This window comes from Paralichthys olivaceus, chromosome 19, assembly GCF_024713975.1.
Source record: "Paralichthys olivaceus isolate ysfri-2021 chromosome 19, ASM2471397v2, whole genome shotgun sequence".
Classification (NCBI taxonomy): Eukaryota; Metazoa; Chordata; class Actinopteri; order Pleuronectiformes; family Paralichthyidae; genus Paralichthys; species Paralichthys olivaceus.
This window is the reverse complement of record NC_091111.1, coordinates 8,862,349-8,880,420: the sequence shown is the minus strand read 5'-3', so window position 1 is coordinate 8,880,420 and position 18,072 is coordinate 8,862,349. Positions and strand designations below refer to the sequence as shown.

The 18,072-nt window shown below is 44.1% G+C and overlaps 3 protein-coding genes across 7 annotated transcripts in view; 2 read left to right on the top strand and 1 right to left on the bottom strand.

The window, feature by feature from the left end:
- Positions 1-399: 399 nt before the first annotated feature.
- rhov (ras homolog family member V) lies at positions 400-3,531 on the bottom strand. Its single transcript, XM_020092031.2, has 3 exons — positions 3,157-3,531; positions 2,775-2,833; positions 400-2,230 (listed from the first exon to the last, which is right to left on the bottom strand). The coding sequence occupies exons 1-3, from the start codon at positions 3,356-3,358 to the stop codon at positions 1,784-1,786; spliced, it is 708 nt and encodes a 235-aa protein (XP_019947590.2). The 5' UTR covers positions 3,359-3,531; the 3' UTR covers positions 400-1,783.
- A 461-nt stretch (positions 3,532-3,992) lies between these two features.
- Positions 3,993-9,860, top strand: vps18 (VPS18 core subunit of CORVET and HOPS complexes). The gene is made up of 10 exons (XM_020091887.2): positions 3,993-4,016; positions 4,186-4,672; positions 4,808-4,949; positions 5,096-5,187; positions 6,143-6,393; positions 6,554-6,907; positions 7,013-8,275; positions 8,390-8,599; positions 8,680-8,916; positions 9,015-9,860. Exons 2-10 carry the CDS (start codon positions 4,570-4,572, stop codon positions 9,309-9,311), a joined length of 2,949 nt encoding a protein of 982 aa, XP_019947446.1. The 5' UTR covers positions 3,993-4,016; positions 4,186-4,569; the 3' UTR covers positions 9,312-9,860.
- A 1,109-nt stretch (positions 9,861-10,969) lies between these two features.
- The window catches only part of ino80 (INO80 complex ATPase subunit), a 36,790-nt gene continuing 29,687 nt past the window's right edge, over positions 10,970-18,072 (top strand). For 2 of the 5 annotated variants that reach the window (XM_069515544.1, XM_069515540.1), the window contains exons 1-15: positions 10,970-11,170; positions 12,604-12,669; positions 12,972-13,163; positions 13,550-13,707; positions 13,859-13,926; positions 14,064-14,210; positions 14,306-14,426; positions 14,558-14,763; positions 14,883-14,936; positions 15,068-15,271; positions 15,373-15,577; positions 15,859-15,926; positions 16,111-16,326; positions 17,256-17,336; positions 17,791-17,886. In XM_069515544.1, coding sequence (XP_069371645.1) covers positions 13,012-13,163; positions 13,550-13,707; positions 13,859-13,926; positions 14,064-14,210; positions 14,306-14,426; positions 14,558-14,763; positions 14,883-14,936; positions 15,068-15,271; positions 15,373-15,577; positions 15,859-15,926; positions 16,111-16,326; positions 17,256-17,336; positions 17,791-17,886 — 1,776 coding nt within the window. In that variant the 5' untranslated portion in view covers positions 10,970-11,170; positions 12,604-12,669; positions 12,972-13,011. Of the gene's footprint in view, positions 11,171-11,218; positions 11,350-12,603; positions 12,670-12,971; positions 13,164-13,549; positions 13,708-13,858; positions 13,927-14,063; positions 14,211-14,305; positions 14,427-14,557; positions 14,764-14,882; positions 14,937-15,067; positions 15,272-15,372; positions 15,578-15,858; positions 15,927-16,110; positions 16,327-17,255; positions 17,337-17,790; positions 17,887-18,072 lie in introns of those variants that run through there. The other 3 variants (XM_069515545.1, XM_069515542.1, XM_069515541.1) reach the window with 2 other exon arrangements.

The window sequence follows — 18,072 nt, the reverse complement described above, 5'->3', positions numbered from 1 at the left end:
CTGACTTAATCCCCCTGCTCTGACTGTCTCTACTAAGTTTTTTTTTCTTAAAAAAAGCCACAACCAGACACAGCAATCAGTCACAGTATGGCACTGCCAGAGCCAATCAGCAAGTCATGTGGATTGCATTAGAATTGGTCGACCCACGGCACGGCTGGAGGCCTTAGGTCACTTATCATATCCTTGGACAGGGAGCCGCTTCAGGAAAACTACCTGGTGTGGTGATGAGGATTACTCAGGCTCCCTGTAGAGATTGCTGCTTGTTGCTTTTCTAATAGTTTTGGTGTCTCTTTTTGAAAACTCTTCCCCGAATGTAAAGTAGCTGCTTCTATCAGATATGATAAGTGACGACTGTTGCACACATGCTGTTCTAAAAATAACATAACAAAGAAGCTGCTGTATATTTGCACTTCATTTATTTGCATCACTCCGACATGTAAAAAAAGACAAACAGTTTAGAGGGAGATGGACAGTGATACAAAATTTGACATAAAAGAGTTTATGGCGTGGGCAAATGCATTTAAAATCCATGTGTTATTGAATATTTCATAAACATAGACATGAAAATTGAACTGTTTTCACAAACAGAATACAGCAAAATGACTTCCACAAGAAGCATAGTAAAGCCTTGTCGCATATATACACTTGTATATTCACGAGATATTATTACACTCCATTGCAATATTTGATTTTCTTTTGTACATGTGTCACAAGCACAAAGCCTTTTCTTTTTTAAAGATGCGTGGCCGACACTTACATTAAAACAGAGACTGTTTAGCATCCTCACACTCGGTACACACTGAGCTATTCAGGAGATAAGGAGTGTATTGAGCATATAAACAAAGAGGCTGGTGGAGGTGGTGGGAGGACCTGCAGAGTGGACTCCTGCAGTGCTTGCTTTTACAGATGCAGATTGATGAGAGCCGGGAACAAAAAGCCACAGGTTACTGCTCCCGCGCAAACCTTTCACAACACACAAGAGGATTTTCAAACAAGTTCCTGTGCCAAACCAGAGGATTCAAACAAAGAAAATATATTTGTCACATCAAGAGCTGGTAAAGGATTGTCAGTTGTTTAACTCAAAGGCCAGAGAACACCCTCCCAAAACCAGCCGGGAGAGCTTTCACACACAGGTAAGAATGTGGCACCTCGCTCTGCAACCTGAACTTGCAGCTGCTGCATATAAATAAGCTGGTGCAACCAGACAACAAGAAAACACCAGAGGCAGCTAACGCCCATCTGCTCAAACACAGCCACGACACTTTCTGTTTCCCCTCTCGCTCGAACTAAAAGGTTGCAGCCCTTGTGTGAAGCACATCATGCAAATGTGGAGCATTTACATGATGGTCTGGATTTTCTCAGTGTCTGTGAGTTCACTTAATACATTCGCTTCCTTTTAAGTCTGAATTCACAGCCTCTTTTCTCTTTAACACATATGACAGCATACATACAGTCATTTAATATGCAGACAATGTTCTTCTGTTGGTCTGGAACAATGACATGAATATAATGTAAATATTTCTGCTGTCCTGAAATCTGATGTGTGAAACCAGACCCAGAATCCTCTCTGCTTTCTCAACTGATATTTGTTTCCAATGCTCACTGTGCCCATGACTTGTGTTTTGCACCATTTGGCATCCCAAAATAAAAGAAGCCAAATATTTTGCATGGAGAAGATGCTAAACTACCACAAGTCACACCTGTAACATCAAGTGAAAGTTAAAAAAAACTTAAATAAGTTAAATTGTAGTCCATAACCCACAGGGTCAACAGTTAACAGAGTTCAGACGAAGCAGAAGAACTTCTTCCAGCTGCACCTGGAGAAAGCTTTGGTGCGCCTGTCGGAAAACCTCCTCTTCTTGCTCTTGCGAGTTTTGTTCTTAATGGCGGCAAAGATGGCCGCATCAAAGGCCTCCTTCAAGTTCTTTTGTGTGAGAGACGAGCACTCAATGTAGTCCGAGGCCCTGATCTTCTCCGCCATGCTCCTGGCCCTGGAGCTCAGGACGGGCTTGACGTTAGATCTGTCCAGATTGATGAGGATGTTCACGTCCAGCAGGAGGTCCGACTGGGTCCCGACAAGGATGATGGGCGAAGATGGGTTGTGAGCCCGGATCTCTGAGACCCATTTCTTGGTGATGTTGTGAAAAGAGGTGGGGTTGACCATGCTGAAGCACAGGAGGAAGACATCGGCGTGGGTGTAGGATAGAGCTCTGAACTCATCAAACTCCTCCTGAAAGGATCAAAACAGAGAATATGAGTAAGTGTCAAGCAAATGAACAGACATGATAAAGAAAAGAGAGAAAATCACTGACTCATTAAACCTCAGAAAATAATGAACATCCATTCAAATCTTGGTGTATGGTGAAATCTGGTTGCTGAGTCACATTGGATTAAGCAAAGGTGTGACACAGTTTCTAGGTTTGTAGTTTCACCTCATCTTACATTGTACAAAACGGTATTTCAAATGCAGAATGGTGATGCTATGTCTTAACAGATAAATGTATACTTGAGATGTTCTCATTCTCAAAAAATAAAAAAGGTGGTACTTGTCTACATCATTTCTTCTTGGGATATTAACTACAACTTAGACATGTATTATCGTCACATTGTTTTTACATTTGACATTTTCCCAGTTTGTTTTAGGATTGATTTCTTAATTTGATTTATTAATTATAAGGCTCTTTATGGCCTGGTCTGAGCCTATGTAAGTACATTGTATTGAAAATTGTTCTTTAAATAAGGTTATTATTATAATGATTTTTAATTTGTCTTACCTGTCCAGCAGTGTCCAGAAGCTGAACTTTGACCGGTGATCCTTCTACCTGGACCTGACCTGTTGTAAATAAGGGACAGTTTTAAAATTAGTTCACTTTTTAAGACAAAATTCAAAGAAATAAAACGTCAAAGTAAAAGGCACAAAATAAATGATTAAATCCAAGTTTACATTTGATAGTCTGGTATTAGCAGCTATCAGAATCAGAAAGAACACACAAGTATACTTTGTAATACTACTAATTGAAAATTTGTTGCATTCATCTGTTATCCAAATATGTGAGCTCCATACTGATCCAACACAAACACCAGCACTCATACTGATATTACCCAATAATAATAATACACTTGTACTTGTACAATATAAGAGAAGGGGCCACTCACCGGAGAAGACGTCGAACCCAGTCTGCCTGTACTCTGTCGGGTATCCATTGGAGGTGTAGCTGACGATCATGCTCGTCTTCCCCACGGCTCCATCCCCGACCAGCATGCAGTTGATGGCACCGGGCTCCAGCTCGTCCTCCCGGGTCAGCCCGCAGGCGGAGGGGACTCGGGACTCGTGGTAGTAATCCATGTGAGGTGGCATGTCGAGCCGCACAGGAACAGAGGGAAAGAAACGACTCCAGACCTCAGACTCTGTTTCTGCTTCAGATGAGAGTGGCACAGTGAGGATCAACTGAGCGCTCTGCGTCTCACATTCCTGCCGCCCGAGTCTCTGCTCTGCTGGGACTGACTGGAGACATGTGCCGGGAGGGAGGTGTGGAGGAGAGGGGTGGTGTGGAGGAGAGGGGTGGTGCTCCCACAGGTCCAGATTTACATAGACGCGCCCACACACACACACACACACACACACACACACACACACACACAGTTCCCTGACTTTCCAAAAGTTAGATAGACAGAATAATACAGATAGAGAGAGGGAGATTGATAGATAGAGAGAGAGGGAGAGAGAGAGAGATGGTGAGATAGATAGATAGAGAGAGAGAGATTGAGAGGGATATATATATATATATATATATATATATATAGAGAGAGAGAGAGAGAGAGAGAGAGATGAAGGGATAGATAGATAGATAGGTAGATAGATAGATAGATAGATAGATAGATAGATAGATAGATAGATAGATAGATAGATAGATAGATAGATTGATTGATTGATTGATTGATTGATAGATAGAGGGAGGGAGATGGATAGATAGAGAGGGAAGGGAGGGATTCATTTATTTAATCTTTACTGACTTGTAAGTGTAATTGAGTTTTCCATTTTTATGTCATTTATTTATTATTGATGACTATTTCTATTCGTTATCTTCGTGTACTCTTACTCACTGTGTATTTTATTTGTGACGGATTTTGTTTTATAAATTAAAATGTTCATAATCATTAATATTCAGTTGTTTCCTGTCACAGCTCGAAAGTTGGGTGACCTGCGCCCCCCAGTGTCACAGACGGGCACTACACCAAATGTGATCACATGATTCCTTGTGTCACCTGACTGTTGGAGTCCACCCTGTGCTGTGCAGTCGGAAGCTAAGCTAACTAATGGTGGACTAAATGACTGAAGACTAATGTATTGTCCTGTTTATGTTGCAGGGTAACCTCTAGTCGACACCTCTCTGGTCATCGCAGACAGATGCGGCGACAGGAAATGCGGTAGTGAGCCCTGAACGGAAGTAAACAGTGCTAGGCTAGCTAGCTAGTTTAGCCATGTCGTCTTAGAACTGACTCGTCTTCCGTCCCTGTTTTTGGAGAGGATTTAATTTGCAGCTGTAGAAATAAGGTGAAGAATCAACCATGGCTTCAATTCTCGACGAGTACGAGGACTCGCAGAACACGAGGCAGAGTGCGCAGCAGCACAGCCGCTTGTCAAGTGCCAACATCGGGATAACGCACTCAGGTAGGTCGCCCTCCTCTCCGGAGATGCTCCAGTCTCATCACATTTAAGGATTCTTAATGCTAATAAATCTTTAGAACTCAGTCGCCCTTCTGCTGAAAGACTCGATTACACAACAAGCGTGTTCCCTCACACCAGGTTTTGTGAACGTGAGACTGGAGGAAGAGAAGCCGATATTCAACAAGCAGAGGATCGACTTCACACCACCGGAGAAGATAAACCATCTCGCAGTCTGCAACAATCAGCTATGCATGAGTCTGGGGAAGGACACCCTGCTGAGGCAAATAACACTTATCACACAACATGGTTTTGACTGGATTACTCAGAGTTAATGGCTGCTCCTCACTGCGATTAGTGCTCGTTTGTTGTCATTGTTGTTTGTTGAAGTTGCTGATACTGATGTTTTCCATGTTCTCTCCTGTGCAGGATTGACTTGGCCAAGCCAGATCAGCCGAATCAGATTGAATTAGGAAGGAAAGATGACAGCAAAGTGCACAAACTGTTCCTGGACCCCACAGGTGAATAAAGACACAATGCTTATTCAGATTTTCCTTTAAAACACTGATCGTAGGCTATAATTAGAGGAGTAAAACAAGATATTACTCATTTCTGGGTATTCTGTTAGAACTCAAATACACAGAATTGTGAATATTACCACCCATAAAACCTATGCCTGGGATAATGCTATAATTACTATATGTATATCATCATTTCACGATCAAGCAAAAAGGCCTCAGGCCCTATTCAGACCTAATATGCAATTTCAAGTGGCCAGCACTGAATTCGTCTGTTCACACCTGTTAAAATGCATCCTGAATGTGACTCATGTAACCACTTGTGATTGGATCTCACTTCCCTGCTCTATATGCAGATAATCAAGTTCAATCAGATGATTGTTGTTGTGGTTGTTTTTAACCAGTCTGAGTTTACAGATGGGTTCGTGGTCTGTGTGTAAATGTGTGTGTCAGGGCAATTGAGGGAGAGAGGAGTAAGGAGGGGCTGAATAAATTTCATGCAACTGTGCTGTGAAGAAAGACTTCAGTTATTATGTGGTGATCAAAGTTGATATATTGGTGGTGGCCACAAACAAATCAACATATGAATGCAGAGAATCGTTTAAAAAAAGGCTTGAATCATAGTGAAACTGTTGGCGATCAGAGACGTCAGCTGATCCCTCACATGTGGCCAAAGATGTGTTTGCATTCACAAAGTGAAAGACTGTAATCCAATGTTTCCCTACCACCTCCAAATGTAGTTTGAGTGATCAGATCTCAAGATGGTTCAGACCTGAACTTAGTGCTGTCTGCTATTAATTTGATCACACTGGATGTTAATACAAGGTCTGAATAGAGTCTCAGAGACTGAAGCAACACTGATGGCCCAAGCTCTCTGCTACTGCATAATTCATAGCATTACTCTGATGCTGTCATGCTTATGACTTATTAACAACCACCTCCATATTTACCACTGCAGGCTCCCATGTGCTGATCAGCCTGAGCACCAGCGAGTGTCTGTACCTTAACAGGAACACGCAGAAGGTGCGCAGTCTGTCCCGCTGGAGAGGCCACCTCATTGAGAGCGTTGGCTGGAACAAGCTGCTGGGCAACGAGACCAGCACAGGACCCATCCTGGTTGGCACCAGTCAAGGCATCATCTTTGAGGCTGAGATCTCTGCAAGCGAGGGCAGCCTGTTCAACAACAATCCAGACCAGTACTTCAGACAGGTCAGAGAATGGCTAATTATTTGAGAAATCACCATTTTACCATAAAAATGAGGATATTATGTTAGGTGGTACTGTTTGGTTTGTAATCCAAAACAGTTGAATAAACTGACCTGCATTTTTTTTCTATCCTGAACAATATCTCGTTCTTATCTTGAGACAGGTCCACTCCCTAGAGGAGGATGGGAAGCCAGCACCCATCTGCTGCCTGGAGGTGGAGCGTGGCCTGGAGAACAAGTACTTCATCATCGCCACCACACGCAAACGCCTGTTCCAGTTTGTGGGTAAGGTACCCGAGGGGTCAGAGCAGCTCGGCTTCAGCTCCATCTTCAACCAGAACCAGGACCTGCTGCCCAGTTTCCAGGAGTTCCCGGCCAACATGGGCTACAGCGAGATCACGTTCTACACCTCGAAACTGCGGACTTCCCCCAAGGCGTTTGCCTGGATGATGGGTAATGGAGTTCTTTATGGTCAGCTGGACTATGTGAGGCCTGATTCCCTGCTAAGTGATGTGCAGGTAAATGTGAATGCATGGGAGAATGTACCGATGATAATCAATAATGTTTCGTTCTACCCTCACCTCATTCACATTTTTCTTACCTTCTCCCTCGCAATCAAACAGGTATGGGATTATACCCCTGACATTGACCTTACTCTAAAGAAGCCCATCTCCATTGTGCTGACACAGTTCCACTTCCTGTTGTTGCTCCATGACCGAGTCAAGGCCATCTGCACTCTGAATGGACAGGTTGTTTATGAGGATGTGTTCCCAGATAAATTTGGCTCCCTTAAGAGGATGATTAAGGACCCAGTTGGTGGGTTGGTGTGGATCTACACCGAGCGGGCAGTCTTCCGCTATCACATTCAGCGTGAGGCCAGGGACGTCTGGCAGATGTACATGAGCATGAATAAATTTGATCTGGCCAAGGAGTACTGCCGTGACCGACCTGAGTGCATGGACATGGTACTGGCGAAGGAGGCTGAGCACTGCTTCCAGAATAAGCGATACCTGGAGAGCGCCAAGTGCTATGCGCTGACACAGAACTACTTTGAGGAAATAGCGCTCAAGTTCATCGAGGCCAAACAAGAGGAAGCCTTGAAGGAGTTCTTACTGAAGAAACTGAATAATTTGAAACAGAGTGAGAGAACGCAGATCACCTTGCTGGTCACCTGGTTAGCAGAGCTCTATCTGAACAGTCTCGGCCAGCTGGAGAGTAACGGTAACAGCATCATCTTCCAGGAGACACGTGATGAGTTCCGCCACTTCCTCAGCTGCTCGAAGCACAAGGAGTGCCTGTTCAACAACCGCAGTACCATTTATGACCTGCTGGCCAGCCACGGCAACGTTGACGACATGGTTTACTTCTCGGTCGTCATGCAGGACTACGAGAGAGTGATTTCCCACTACTGCCAACACGATGACTACAGCGCCGCTCTGGACGTGCTCTCCAAGCACTGTGACGAGAAGCTCTTTTACAAGTTCTCCCCCGTCCTCATGCAGCACATTCCCAAAAAAGTAGTCGACGCGTGGATCCAGATGGGAAAGAAGCTGGAGCCAAAGAAACTCATCCCCGCGCTTATGAACTACAGCCAGATGGGCAGCACCCAGCAGATCAGTGAAACCATTCGCTACATGGAGTTCTGCGTGTACGAGCTCAATGTGACAGAGGAGGCGATCCACAACTACCTGCTGTCGCTCTATGCTAAATACAAGCCAGACTCTCTGCTGCTGTACCTGGAGCAGGCAGGTACACACGCCTCAGAGATACACTATGACCTGAAGTATGCTCTCAGGTTGTGCGCTGAACATGGCTACCTCCGCGCCTGTGTCCTGGTTTATAGGATAATGGAACTGTATGAGGAGGCAGTGGATCTCGCTTTACAAGTAAGTGAGATTCATGCATGTAAATAGATAATCAGGACATTTTCCTTTAATCTTAAATATTGAATGTTCAAATCTACTAACTTAGATAATCACTGTATGTATTTTTTCCCATAGGTCGATGTAGACCTGGCCAAGTCATGCGCTGACCTGCCTGAGGACGACGAGGAACTGAGGAAGAAGCTTTGGCTGAAGATCGCACGGCACGTTGTGCAAGAGGAGAAAGACGTGAAGAAAGCCATGAACTGTCTGTCCAGCTGCGACCTGCTCAAGATCGAAGACATCCTGCCCTTCTTCCCGGACTTTGTCACCATTGACCACTTTAAGGTTTGTAACAGAGCAGTTACTCTCGTGTGTTTTGAGGAAAGTGAGCACTGTACGTCATGTTCTGTTCATCGTTTTCTCAGGAGGCCATCTGCAGCTCCCTGGCGGAGTACAACCAGCACATCGATGAGCTGAAGCAGGAAATGGAGGAGGCAACAGAGAGCGCTAAGCGAATAAGAGAAGACATCCAAGAAATGAGGAACAAATATGGTGTAGTGGACTCCCAAGAAAAGTGTGCTGCCTGTGACTTCCCGTTGCTCAACAGGCCTTTCTATCTATTCTTGTGTGGACACATGTTCCACTATGACTGCCTCTTCCAGGTAAAAAAAGATCACTCAACTTGACGCAAAAATTTCTGAACACCCTCAGCGTAGTAATAATCCCTATATGCTTCTTTCTTTCCCTTTCCCCCTTCTAGGAAGTGACTCCTCATATGTCTGCCTACAAGCAGGGTCGCCTGGAGGAGCTTCAGAAAAAGCTGGCCGCAACCACACAGTCGTCCAAGTCACGCCACCGCCCGGCGCCCAAGGACGAGGGTGACACCTCCAGCCTGGGAAAGGGCAATGCAGGCACGAGTCGGGAGCAGATAAAATCAGACATTGACGACATCATTGCGTCCGAGTGCGTGTACTGCGGCGAACTGATGATCAAATCCATCGACAAGCCTTTCATCGACCCACATAAATTTGAGGAGGAAAAATCTAGCTGGCTATGAATGAATAAATGAATCTTTGTGTCAATTAAACAGCATCACCCATAGGGCAGACCTGTTCAGTGGCACTACTTACTGCAGAGTGGGAATACCTGCTGTTGCAAACCGCACGCTTCAGTCTCTCTCTACACAATAAACCTTTTTTGTTGGTCATATTTGAAGGCGACTTTAAGACATTTGCACTTTGTATTTGAGCATTTAGTGAAAAGTGGACATGAATTGACACTGGGCTGTGAGTCAAGATGATGTGATGTGAAACAATAACGCCAGGGCTGTACAGTACATACATGTGCCTGAACCTCTGAATACAATGGTAGAAAAAGATTCAGATCTGACTGCACTATACATTTACTAACTACATTAGCATATGCACTGGTTTGGTCCATTTAAAACATAACATGCACTTGGACAATGTCTGTGTCGCCTTAGCTGCTTTCATCATCTATCTTCAGCTCTGGGTTCATGATGCTGTCAGTGCGACAGATTAACAAATTGTTTTTTCATATATTTGCTGCAGTTCAGTTGTGGAACATTAAAGCTTGTCAGTACTGATGGAGTAAATTATTTTTGACTGCTTTAAGTGTAATTAGGAAAACATGTATAGAAAAATCAATACCCTTCATTACATTTGCAGAAGTTGTACAAGTGAACATGGGCAACTGTGTTTCTTAAAGATGTTTCATCTCTCGTCCAAAAATACATCTGTGGGTCTGACGGCTTCCAGAAATGCAAGGAAGTCCCGTTGCCTAGATTCACTTGTACAACGTCTGAAGATGCCATGACATGAGTGACTTCACAGAGAAGGCTGTTTACAGTTCAGTGGAGCCGAGACAATGTCTGTTTTTTAGAATATGGGACAAGATGTTGAACGTCCGTTGTACGTTTAAAGGTCTTCTGCACAATTTAGGTCACCAACTACCAGTAGATGTTAGCAGGCATTAGTGGCCACCAGCAGACGTTAGGGACATAACTGCATCAACTGTTTTGGCCTTGTAATCAATGAAACAGGCCGAATTTGAGGGTACGCTGAGGCTAAAGGTAAATCTGAATACTCAGACGTCTCTCTGTACAACGTCTGGAGATGCTATGACCTGGATGACTCTTCACAGACACCCTTGCCCACGGCTCTTCCGAAGGCTGTGTGTTGTTCAGTGGAGGAAGAGAAAACGTCTGGGAAAGGAGGTGATGCAGGATATGAGCAATCCTGTATTTACACAGCACAAAGTGAATCACGTTTAACTGATGGTTTGGATCACTGCTCCATTAAGTCTGTTCTCTCTTAATCTACAACACTTTCATTACTGACTGATATGAGATTAATACATAAAATCAATTAAGTCATTTAAAAATACATCTTAACTTTATTGGGGGATGAATTTATAATGTTCATATTCTGTGGGAATCGAACTGCCTTAAACGGAGTTCCCTTCTGGTGACGTCAGACGTAGCTCGGTAATCTTCGCAGCGAGCAGACGCGACTAATCGACATCGGAAACTCATCGATGCCTCTGTATTATTGGCGCGCACACAGCTCAAATCATCCCACGTGGCGGACGAGTGTTGTTGTTTATTAGTAAAACATGTTGTTGTTGTTTATCGTCACCGTCGCGACTCTAGAGACGCCGCCGAGCGAGCGTCCCTCTCTCGGGGATCGATTAAAGCGCCTGCTCGTTGCTGTCCCCTCGCCATGGCGTCGTGTCTCTGCTCTCTCAGTAACAGAAAGTGGCCGCCTCTCCGCTGCCGCTGCCGACTCAAAGCTCACGGACTCGCCCGGCGCCTCCAACCGCCATTTTGGAGCGAGAGAACCGAGAGTCGGCAGCAGCGACGAGAGAGGCGACCAGGGGGGGAACACGGGGCCCGAGGTGAGACACTCCGCCGCGGTTGTTGTGGCGAAGGAGCGATGGGGGGGGAAAGATGGCCGGGAGGGAGAAAGAATTAAAACACGGGGATCACTCGTTCCACCAGGCAGCCGGAGTCCCCCCTTCTCGTGTCCGCAGCGAGGCTACGAGAGGCGCGGGCGGCGGGCCTGCCTCTGGCCGCGGTGACTTAGCGACAGAATCGCCATGAAACAAATATCATTTCTTAATACAACGGTTAGGAAGTGAGGCGGTGGCCTTAAAGAGACAGGGCCGATTTCAATACTTCATATTAATGGTCCGAGGCAAACGCGTTAGTGTTTCATAAGCTAACGTCGCTGGTGAGCGGCCACATTCGTGTTAGCATAGGTAGCGACCGTGCTGCACTGAAGGCTAACGTGTTAGCACTAAAACAACACTGATGTGCAAAGTGTGGTTGACTTCTGCCGGCGATCTGCCACCTTGACCCTTAACTATCATTGATGGGAGCCGATGTAGCTCGCATAGCGAGGCGGCTAACGGTCGCTAGCCCGGTAGCAGCAGTACTCTAGTGCACCATCCAAGGTTAGCTAGCAAAGCCCGGCGAATGCTAGCTAGCGGCTAAGCTAATGATAACATAACGATAGCAAAAGTGTTATTTAGAGCGATCAGGCTCCCGAGGTCTTTTGTTGAATTCAAACAGAAATGCAAACTCCTGCTGGGCCTCAGCTGTCATTCATCCACGTGATCGTGTTTCAGAAAGTAGTAATTACAGAGGACAAGTTAACATGAACACATGTCAATGAAACAATCATCTGTCTACTTCGATAAGATATATGTATATATTATATACTTTATTTATCTCACAATGGGGATTTGCAGTATGAGTGAGTCAAAATAGGCATTAGTTAGTAATACGTAACAAGGAATTTAAAAAATATGAATTGAATTAAACGAATATAACCAGTGTAAAATAAGAACGTGTGCATGCGATGGATTATACATAAGCCATTGATATTACAGATGAATATAACAGTTATGAGAGTTAAAATGCATCATCAATACAATCATAACTCAGACATTACAGGAATACACACTAACATGTACCTGAGTTATAATATTGTGTAGTACATCTGTGTTTGTGTGTGTGAGTGGTAAATAAAGAAAAATAAATGTTATACCAGTAGATATGAACCAACCAAGTATACTTTCCTTTATATAATATGTATTTATATTTCTATAAATATTTTACAGCTGAAAAATTAGCTGCTGCTTGATAGATGTATTTAACACCCATCAAAATATGTTGTATAGAAAATTATGAACACACACTATCAGTATTGCAGCAATGAAACAAGCTCCCTATAAGGAAAGCATATACACATACGATAAATAGCGAATGCCCTTAATAAAAACATTTGCAATTTCAGTGTGTGACTGTGTGTCATCTTGTTTTTTAGGGTTTTTCACATTTTGTCTGGTCTTTAATCTTGGAATGAGGAGCCATGACATCCTGTCCTGAGAAGGTAGGTCCACTGTGTGTGTGTGTTGTATTTTGATTTACAAACCATGAGCTTTTGACAACATCTGAGATGTGGGTGGTGATTTGAGGGTTTTGGAACCAGGCTAGAAGAAGAACATCTCCTGTGTCTCAGATTTGACTTGCTTGAAAATCTGGCAAAACTTCTGCCTCTGAGCCTTACGTGATGTACAAATCGTTTTAAGCTTGTTGAACCTGCATAACTCAATTTAACGGAATAACAACTACCTGTATAGGTAGCAGTGACCTGTGCAATCTTCTCTTATCTTGCTTCTTCTTCCTCTTCAGTAAAAGTTGCTGCCCTGCTGGGCAGAGGTGTCTGTGTTGCATGGCGTCGGGGCAGGATGGCCGGCTGGAGGTTGGGGCGCCTGGGAGCTCTAGCCTGGCCAAACCTCTCTACCTGCAACGGTTAGAACGATCCCTGAGGTTGGACAGTTTCCTGCGCCAGACTGCAACCATCTTCAACAGAGACATAACCAGGTACGGGCGGTGGACATCATACACATGTGGTTCTCAGACTGAATCACTGGATTATTATAGGGCACATCCTGGGATCGGTTTCAGTGGTTGTTTTACTGTAAATGCAATTTTGCTTTTACAGGATTGCAAACTGAATCAGTTGGAGCGAAATAGATTTAAAGCAATTTAGTAATCTTAAATCCTAATTCTTGACCGACTGTAATAATAAATGAAGGGAAATGATATTTCAGCATGACTTACAATCTTGTCTGTTTTATATAACATCATCGCAGTAGAAATAATCTGCCGCAATATTTCCCCCTGTCATGGATGAGTGACAGTTCCATCTCCAAAGAATGAATATTAGAAACAGGATCTAAATGGGCAACGTGTTCCTCATGTTCTAGTGATGACAGTGACGACAGTGATGATGCACTGGGGACGGGGCTGTCTCTGGACCACTCTGCTCAACATGCAGCTTTGACAGTGAAGAGTGAGTCATGTGAACAGGGGGATGGGTTGGCCGAGTGCAAGCCCCTCAATGGAGTTCTTCTGCAAGGTAAAGGTAAGATGCATGAAGAAACATGTTATTATATGTTACTAGACAAGTCAGTGCGGACTAAAGTCATTTACCGTGGTAGATATGGTTAATGTATCTTTAACCACTCTGTCAGATTCTAAATGCAAAGTATTTCTCTCCTCTTAAAACCCCACAGACCCAAAGGCTGATAAAACAAGCCTCTACAATTTCTCCAAGCTGAAGAAAAACAGGAAATGGCTCAAGGTATTTTATAAACACACTACATCATTCTGCGGATCACTGTACTTTTTTGTTTAGAACAGTTCCCTCTTATGTTAACACCTTTTTTTACTCTTTACCCTCTGCTTCCTTTAACCACATTCCTCCTCTACCTCCTACAGAGTATCCTGTTGAGTGACGACACCACAGACTCGGACACCGACTCTGATGACACTGATTTCTGTTTGTCTCGGGAGGAGCTGCAAGATATGCTGAGGCTGCATCGGTACACCAGGCAGCATCAGAGCAGGTTCCACTCTGAGCGGGAGGTACATATGCCTTCTAACGCAGTGCTAACAGATATTCAGAAAACAACCGACATGTGTTTTTAAAGTGTCATCACTGTGTTATTGTCTGTGTTCAGCTTCACCAGTACCAGTACTACAGCACTGGACTCCTCTCTACTCATGACCCCTTCTACGAGCAACAGCGCCACCTTCTGGGCCCAAAGAAGAAGAAAATCAAAGATGAGAAGAAATTCAAGGGTAAGAACAAAAAAAATCAATCTCTGGAATCCCCTGGGGTCGGGATCATGTCCCTGTTGGAAACAGAAGCTGATAATTATTGAAAGAGTTGACGATATTTTTAAAATTTTATTTGACTCTTTGTCTTTCAGCCAAACTGAAAAAAGTGAAGAAGAAGAAGAAACGAGGAGAGGGAGACTTTCTGGATGAGGGGCGTCCTTACATCACCAAGGTCTTCGCCAAGTTTTCCCATGATGCACCGCTACCTGTGGTGAAGAAGAAACATCTGACTATTGAGCAGCTGAATGCACGACGACGTAAGGTCTGGCTCACCATCGCCAAAAAGGAGATTCCCAAGGTTAGTCTGCATGATATTAATGAAACCAGTGGTCAAACATGAATAGTCAAGAATATGGTGTTGTGGTGAAATGTTCAGTACAATTAAATCAGAATCTCCTATTTATACTTGATTTACAGACTTTCAAGCAGAAGACTTCTGCTAAGAACCTGGTGTTGACCAATGCTAAGAAGGTATTGAAAATGTACACGCAGCTGTGTTGATGCTGTGTTGATGCTACTAACTATCCTCTTCAGCTTCTTGAATATGAAAGATTGACCAGTAGCTTCATCAGAATATTTGACGTACGTTTCGTTTGCACCAGCTGGCTCATCAGTGCATGCGAGAAGTGCGGCGTGCGGCCATCCAGGCTCAGAAGAACTGTAAGGAGACACTGCCCCGGGCTCGGCGCCTCACGAAGGAGATGATGCTTTACTGGAAGAAATACGAGAAAGTGGAGAAGGAGCACAGGAAGAGGGCCGAGAAGGAGGCGCTGGAGCAACGCAAGCTGGATGAGGAGATGAGAGAGGTAGGTGGAGGGGAAGTTTCTGTCTCTAGAAGTGTCTTATTTGGCTTTTGCCACATCCAGCTGATACTTTGTTTCAATAATTTCCTTTTTCTTTTTTTCAGGCCAAGCGTCAGCAGCGCAAACTAAATTTCCTCATCACCCAGACGGAGCTGTACGCTCACTTTATGAGCGGTAAAGCCAACGTGGGGGGTCCGGGAGGAGACACGGTGCAGGATGAAATTCTTCAAAAGCTTGATGACTCTGCGGCTCAGAGACAAATAGATATCGGAGGAGGCGTAATGGTCAACATGGGACAGGAAGATTATGGTATGCTGTAACCTTTGTTGTGTTGGTGGAGCAAAGCTAAGTAATAACTGAAATCAGAATTGATGGTTGACAGTTATATATCCTGAGTTCCTTTGTTGAAATGTTGACCAGGTTCCCCATTTATGTGTTGCCTCTTTAGCCACTCACTGGTTACTACCAGCTACAATATATACTTTACTAACAATGATGTTATACAAGTATTTTCCTGAATGATTAGGAAATACATGATAATACTTTGCTTTTATACACAAGTTGATTGTGTGGGATTTCTGATCTCTCAGATAGTGAATACTACAAGTCTCAGGCCCTGAGGAACGCCAAAGAAGCCTACCAGATTCATCAGAAGAAAGTAGGTTGATGTGCACACACACACACACACACACACACACACACACACACGCGCACACACACACACACACACACACACACACACACACACACACACACACACACACACACACACACACACACACACACATTCTACTACCACTAAGTTTTCTATCCTCTTCTTATTTCTCAATCTCCCCCTGTAGACACGAATGTTTGATGATGAGGCCAAAGACAGCCGCTGTGCGTCTCTGCATGCAGCCGTTGGCCCGTCTTCAGGCTCTGGGTTTGGAGAGAGCTACAGCCTTTCCAACCCATCCATCCTTGCGGGTGAAGAAATTCCTCAGCCCACAATTTTTAATGGCAAGCTCAAGGGTTACCAACTCAAAGGCATGAACTGGCTGGCAAACCTCTACGAACAGGTACTCCCATCTGTCCCTGAAATTAGAGACCGGTCTGGATTTGTGTTTTTATTTCTGTGAATATTTTCTTTGATGGTTTTCTTTGTTGTTTTCTTTCTCTTCATGTTTGAAATGATATTGTCTTATTTTGTGACAAGAGGTATAAATTGATAAAAATCTGAAGGTGTTATCCATCAGTTACTACAATAACCAGTTTGTAGAATTATATTTACTCTGCTGCTTTCAAACACGCGACCAGACATTCTCAGAAATCTTTTAGTCCTGCCCTCTGACAAATAAGCAGGGAATGTCCAAGAGGGCCCATATGGATTTACAGCAGAATAATCTCACAGCAGGCATGTGGGTGTGTTGATTTCTAACACGTGATGGACATGAAATTTAATAAAACTAAAAGAAAACAAATATCTCAGGATCAAAAAGGTGCAAAAGCGGTGCCGTACACATAGAAGACGGCAACGAAGATATCAACATCATGGAGAGATTTAAGAGCTTTTAATAATGACCGTGTCACTTTGCTGTAAACTAAAGCACATGATCTGCACGGCAGAATTTATACATCCTGTCCCCTGCTCGCTCTACCCAGACGCCACCCCTCACCCGAACGCTCCAGAGATTTTCTTGTTGTTGTGAAGACTTCTGACCTGGACATTCTCCTGCTGAGTTCCTCATTTGAGAAAGGCAAAGTCTGGACCCAACTGTCGAGGCATTTTGCGTGTTCATGTCTGAGAACGGCTACCGTGGGAAACCACAAGCATAATACATTCGTTGCAGTTCCTGTTGCACTAATGCTCAGTTCAGTTTCTAAATCAATTTGTGGTTTTTTTGGGTTTGAAAGTCATTGCAGTTTTTTGGCATTCAACTGGTTTTTTATTATAACCTTTGTGTGTATTTGAAAATGTTAAATTATTCATTTTCTTTTGTCTCTGCAGGGCATCAATGGAATCCTGGCAGACGAGATGGGGCTGGGGAAGACGGTGCAGAGTATTGCCCTTTTGGCTCATTTAGCAGAGGTAAGAGAGCGCCAGGTCATATGGGTTCATACACCACATTTTTCCAAAGAACTGGTGGAATATTAAATTGTCTGCTCTCTTGATGCTGACTAATACAACATTTGGCATCCAGTTTCGTCTTCTCTGCACCTGCATCCTTTAAAGAGCCCCAGTTTCTGGCTCAGCTTTTTTGCAGGTGCTGGAATATTTTACTGAATAAGTCCGATGACTTCTTTCATTGTTGTGAACAGCTGATTCTCTAGCTCTTTAGATCTTTTGGTCCCCAAACTCCACAGGGAGAAAACATGGAATTCATTGGAACTGTGAGCTTTTCAGTGTCAAACTATAACTGACAGGAAGATGCATGCTGCGCTCTTCCAGGGTTTCCTGTTATTGGGTGCTGCTCACGCAGGCACATACAAAGACCAGCTGTTGTGGCGGCTGACGGTTTATTCTCTTCTCTGTTCCTGTGTAGAGAGACAACATCTGGGGTCCATTTCTTATCATCTCTCCTGCATCCACGCTCAACAACTGGCATCAGGAGTTCACCCGTTTTGTGCCCAAATTCAAGGTGAGAATATGCAGCGCTACTGACTGAGCACGCCAACGGAAACACCTGCAAAAACATGTAAAGGAATCCTGGGGTAATAATTCCCACTGTTCCTTTGCGGTCCTTTAATGAACGCAGTGTTTTGTCTTCCAGTGAGAAATGCTGTCAAACATCTAAAAGCAAGCAGGTGCAAGCGTGTCTGCAACT

Bases quoted from the DNA above. Each gene is read 5' to 3' on its own strand.
- rhov (XM_020092031.2), bottom strand. From the start codon at position 3,358: ATGCCACCTCACATGGATTACTACCACGAGTCCCGAGTCCCCTCCGCC. The intron at 2,834-3,156 runs GTGAGTGGCCCC...TATTTACAACAG, and splicing joins TGGGTTCGACGTCTTCTCCG to GTCAGGTCCAGGTAGAAGGA. The intron at 2,231-2,774 runs GTAAGACAAATT...TGATCCTTTCAG, and splicing joins TTCTGGACACTGCTGGACAG to GAGGAGTTTGATGAGTTCAG.
- vps18 (XM_020091887.2), top strand. From the start codon at position 4,570: ATGGCTTCAATTCTCGACGAGTACGAGGACTCGCAGAACACGAGGCAG. The intron at 6,908-7,012 runs GTAAATGTGAAT...GCAATCAAACAG, and splicing joins CCCTGCTAAGTGATGTGCAG to GTATGGGATTATACCCCTGA. The intron at 8,600-8,679 runs GTTTGTAACAGA...TCGTTTTCTCAG, and splicing joins TCACCATTGACCACTTTAAG to GAGGCCATCTGCAGCTCCCT.